The sequence below is a fragment of the Dendroctonus ponderosae genome, unplaced genomic scaffold (genome assembly GCF_020466585.1).
Source record: "Dendroctonus ponderosae isolate FM_Combo_2020 unplaced genomic scaffold, Dpon_F_20191213v2 Dpon_F_20191213_1, whole genome shotgun sequence".
Classification (NCBI taxonomy): domain Eukaryota; kingdom Metazoa; phylum Arthropoda; class Insecta; order Coleoptera; family Curculionidae; genus Dendroctonus; species Dendroctonus ponderosae.
In genome coordinates, this window is record NW_026017110.1 from 37,091,594 (window position 1) to 37,096,860 (window position 5,267).

At 37.3% G+C, this 5,267-nt stretch overlaps 1 protein-coding gene across 1 annotated transcript in view; it reads left to right on the forward strand.

Annotated features, from left to right (window-relative positions):
• Positions 1-5,267, forward strand: part of LOC109533649 (ras GTPase-activating protein-binding protein 2) — a 20,714-nt gene that overhangs the window by 10,656 nt on the left and 4,791 nt on the right. The window contains exons 4-8 of the mRNA XM_048665065.1: positions 450-608; positions 774-1,080; positions 1,550-1,612; positions 1,763-1,900; positions 2,996-3,241. Of these exons, the coding sequence (XP_048521022.1) occupies positions 450-608; positions 774-1,080; positions 1,550-1,612; positions 1,763-1,900; positions 2,996-3,241 (913 nt within the window). The remainder of the gene's footprint in view (positions 1-449; positions 609-773; positions 1,081-1,549; positions 1,613-1,762; positions 1,901-2,995; positions 3,242-5,267) is intronic.

Sequence of the window (5,267 nt, forward strand, 5' to 3'; positions counted from 1 at the left end):
ACTCACGTTTGGAATGGGGGATCGAAATTCATGGTGTTTCAGTAAATGGGAGCCCCATTTGGGCCCCATTTACTGTCAAATATGACACTGACAAGCGGGAAATTTCGCACCTGGACTGGAGATTTCTAGAACTATCTGGAATACCTGAAGAAAAGTATATAAGCGACGACGAGAACCAGACCAGGAGAGTGAAGTGACAGCCGCGCCTGAGTGCAGAAGAAGTTAAACCCACGAGTCGGAAATCCGTGTTTTCCGTGTGTTATTGTTATCGTTTGTGAAGTTGACATTAATTTAGAAGTTAGTTTGTTCCTGTTCCGTAGTTAAAGTTGTACCCAGTGGAATAAAAGTTGTAAGCTGAAGAAAGAGTTAATACTCGGCCATCCACGGTTTTAATACTCGGCCATCCACGGTACAATATAATTTCACTCTATTTTTTATATATCTTTCAGGTCGACTCTCAATCAACTTTGGGTGGAGGAGTGGTGGTCCAGGTGTCTGGAGAATTATCCAACGCTGGTGAACCGATGCGTCGCTTTACTCAAACCTTCGTTCTTGCGTTGCAGAGTCCTAAGAAGTATTACGTTCATAATGATATTTTCCGTTATCAGGTAAGAAAGATATAAAGAAGGAAAAAGGTTCAACTCTGTTCCCTAGCACCACCTAAATATATTTTTTTAACATTGCTCGTATTAGTTCAACGTTAAATAATTTGTCGCCGAAATCGTTTTTAAACGTGAATGTTTATGCTAACACCTATTCGCTTTTTTCTGTAGGATGAGATTATTACTGACGAGGACTGTGATGGAGATATGCGAGGTGAAGTAGCAGAGGAACGTTTAGATCGCCAAGTTTTGGGAGAAGCACAAGGTTTGACTCAGCCAATTGCTCCCGCTCCTGTCATTCCGTACTATGGAGGTGCTGTTCCACCAGCGGGAACTGCCTTACCTTCATTACCGGCTCAACCATCAACTGTCGTACCACATCAACCTATACACGTACTATCTGCTCAACCCCAAGTTGGTCAATTATCCCAAACTGCTTCTTTGAATGGACACCCTGACGACTTGGCTATTTTACAAGGTATTTATGGTATAAGTCAGCATGTTTTTTGTCTCGCAAACATGGTATAAGTGATTTTTCAAGTAAAATAAACTTAGTATAAAAATATGTGTAGTGCTGACAATGCCCTTATGGAGAAAAATTTGGAAACGAAATAATTTTCGTTTTAACTGAGTTGCTGACAACAATGTAATTGCAGTTATTACATATACTTACACTATATGAATTAAACTGTTTTATTTATGTATTATGCTAATGACAAAACTTAATAACACCGAATTAATTAGTTTTGCCTTGGTTTAATTTTAATTAAATTATGTAATTTACTTTTTATGATATATTTATAATTGTCAGCAAAACATTTAAATTGTAGGCATTATACCTCCACCATGCTCTTACATATTTTGAATGCGTCTAAATTGATCTGGTCTGTCTTATACTGTAAGACATGAAACTTATAATATCACTAATTTTGTTAATTCGTCTATAGGACATCTTTCCCAATCGGTACCGCAACCCCTTAGTGCCCCGCTGACAAATATGCAAAACCAAGGTGAGTTCTTTGTAATTTTTTAATGTTGTGTGTTTGAATGTGACCGTTCCGAACTATTTAGATTGATATGTCATTTCAAAAGTCAAACAAACATTATTGTATGAAATAGTCGTTATTCCTAACTTGAATGAAAATTATTATTTGATATAGTTCTTGGAAATCAATCGCCTGTGATACCCCAAGTTGAAGAGGTACAAGAACAAGATCCGGTAGAAGAGCCTGTTAATGATGAAGGCTATGGTGATAGTTGTGACGCGGCCGTTGAGCAGGAAGTCACCGCGGAACCAGGTATGTTCTAACAGCGAAAAACATAGATTTACTAATGTTTTCTATGTTGCTTATTTCATATATTTCAAAGCAACAACAAACAACAATTTAACAACTAAACAAACAAAAATGAGACAGTTGATTGTGAATTCGTTCCTTTGAACCCTGAGCTGCAAACTTCTTCAGGCACCTTGTCTGTATTCAGACATTGGCTACCATCATGTTTACGATTTCTTAAAGTTCGTTTATCGGATGCCGCGCGAAACAGTTCCCCAACCCCAAGACCACAGCATTGGCTGATCTTTTTTCGCCCTATCCACCTTTTACCCACGGCTTCCTTGTATTATGAGGCGCAATAGAATATAGAATAGAGATATTTAGAACCTCTAAATATATGTCCAAAGTATTCCGTTTTTCTCCTCTTTATAATGTTTAGCACTCGTGCCGTGTCCATCATTCTGAGAACATCCGCATAACAATCGTAACACTTTCTTTAACACGGCGCGACACGATGCGTCGAACATTGGCTCGAACGTTAGACCGAACGTTTGAGTAAAAAAGTTCGACAGTTCGTGCGGCAAATGTACCTGTGTACGGTGTGTCGAATGCTTAAAGCAAGAACCATTTGTATGCAACAAATCAACGAATGTTTTGATTTATTTTGACTCTTTCTTACTTTCAACAATAAACGTCGAAATTCCCGTGTAAAACTAAACAGCAAAGTTCTGCAGCATCCGGTCTGATACACACTAAGATTGGCTGGCGCGTACGACATTTTGCAGATTGTCTAAAATACTATAGTCAATTTCTGTGCCTGGCGAGTTGGTCGGTTTCCAGAATGCCTAGACATTTCGTACTATGCCAATAACATACATGGTAAATTTTCACAAACCTGCGAGTTGGATTCGTATTTGCTTACGTTCTCAAGTGCCAACTTGGCATAGGGTATATGAGTATTTGTCATGTTATCACATAATTAACAAACTTTGCTACTTTGCATAGTTGATATAGGTATTTTTATTATTGTAATATTTATTTTTTATGTTTTGCTGATTGAATCTGTAAATTGTATTATCATTTTGATTTCCATATTAACCATTTAATAATTAATTTCAGCTTCAAACGAGCCTAAAACTTACGCAAATCTTTTAAAAACATCGTCCGGACAAAGTCAGTCTATTTACCAAGCACAACCATCACCCAGTGTCTACAGGCCTCAGTCGCCTCCCACTTTGGGAAACAGAGATTCTGCTCAAACAAACGGATTGGGTAACAAACATGCCGGTCCCAGAATTTCTACTGGACCACCTAACAGGTCTGGAGGGCCCAATCACAATAGAGGACCCAGAACAGGAGACGAAGGTAGGTTTTTTGATATGCCTGATTTAGTTCGATTTTATGCGATATAGAATGGGCCTATCCCACCAACCCGATGTTTTTTGCTCAAATCTCTCGATTTATCTCCAAAACCTTTTTAATGCTTAGTTTAAAAAATGCCATTTTTATTTAAAAAAAAAAGACCTCCACACGCGTTATGTGACATAAATTATATGTAAAAACAACTTTGATAAATCATTCACCATTTGAAATATAATTCGACTGTCCAGATATCCAGATTTTCATTATTTTCCGTATTTAGCTCGCCAATGGAGATTGCACGCTCTAGGAAACAAGAAACTTCGCGTAACTTAATGATAGTCTCAAACCAATCAAAATTGTTTGTAGGAAACTTTTCAGTTTCAAATATTTTAATCAAATCTTGATTTTGGTATTTAATGACCGAACAGAATGTCTCGGTTTCTATTGACAGCTTTAAAAGTCATGAACTATTCAAATATTATAAACACAATATTACTGATACATTGAAGAACAGTAAACGCTCTGATAAGCGGACAGTCACGGTTCCATAAAAAATGTCCGGTTATGGGAGGTGCCCGCGCAGTAGATACGTATAAAAAAGCAATATTTATTTTCAACCTTGTTTTCATTTTTTTTATAACATTTCTCAACATAGAAACACAGAATGTTATTGGGCCGGTTTATTAACATATTCTGAAGTACTTGTTAACCGCGTTTTTTGAAATGTTTGATTAATAATGCAATGTTGAAAATGTATCAGGGTTTTTAAGGTATTGAAAAGCAATAAAGTCTTCGTTGGCAATGGGCTTGACTTGCATTTAAGGCTTTATCATACGATTTTATGAGTGAAGCATTAGATACAATTGTCAACGTCTGATTCGCCATCATCACTACTCATGAAAAGTTCAGTTATGGAAAGGGAGCTAGTATCAGGATGAAATGTTTACCCTTCAGTCTGCACCATATGGTCCATGTTTACGAACCCTTCTGCTTCTGGATCACTTGCACATAAGGTTTTTGCATAACGCATTAGTCCAGCTAATAGTGACAAAGGCAGCATCTTCTGTATTTTGATCTTTTAGAAGTTATCTTGCATCCAGCTTGTATAAAGCAATTTTTGACTGTTGCAGAATTTACTTTATTCCATGCCGTCTTTATAAAATATAAAGTCTCTAATGCATTACTGGACACAGATTTGCAGGCGCCAATTTTAGTTAAAACAAGTTTTAGTTTAAGTTGTTAATGATGCCTTGGTACAGGGGTAGACATGTAGAAGTGGTGTTTGGGGGCAAAAATATACCTTTCACATTTCTCAGTTTCAGCTCACGGCACCCTGCATTAGAAATAAGAGTACTTTTTTTCTTATCGAACTGAAACAACCTATTGATTAATTGATTTGATTCGATTCTGACATCATATCTTTGGTCATCCCGGCTTTCTTGTTTGATTTCCAAGTTTGCTGGCAATATTTTTCAAAGCACAAAAACGAAATTGTGAGTTTTCTTAGAAAACTTACCGCCGGTGCAGTTCTTAGATTTGAATCTTAAAATTTTGTCTGGTAATGCACGAAAGAAAAGTCCGCGGTGAAAACGTTCTCCCAAAACATCTAAAACGCGGAATTACCGAATATGTGACGGAATTCCCCGAATGGAAATGGCTTATTTTTGATAACGGATTTATTCTTCGGCCCCTTATTAACGCTTTGTGTCCGCTTGTAAAATATTCTTGATTGCCTATGAGACACCTATCATGTCCGCGTCCGGTTAATAGAATGAATCCGCTTTTTAGAAAGTGTTTTACATTGAAAACCATATGACGATATTCGATTTCAAGAAAAATGTCCGGCTAAGATAGATGTTCGCAAGTATAGCTTTCACTCTAGTTCATTGTTGAATACGGACCGGAAGAATTTTTAAACTACATTTAGAAATGTATTCCGGGCTTTGAAGCCGTGGTCTATCGGAATTTCTTCCTGACGTTTCATCCACAACTGCGGTGGACATTTTCAAAGGCGATGAGGCAGTGGGCG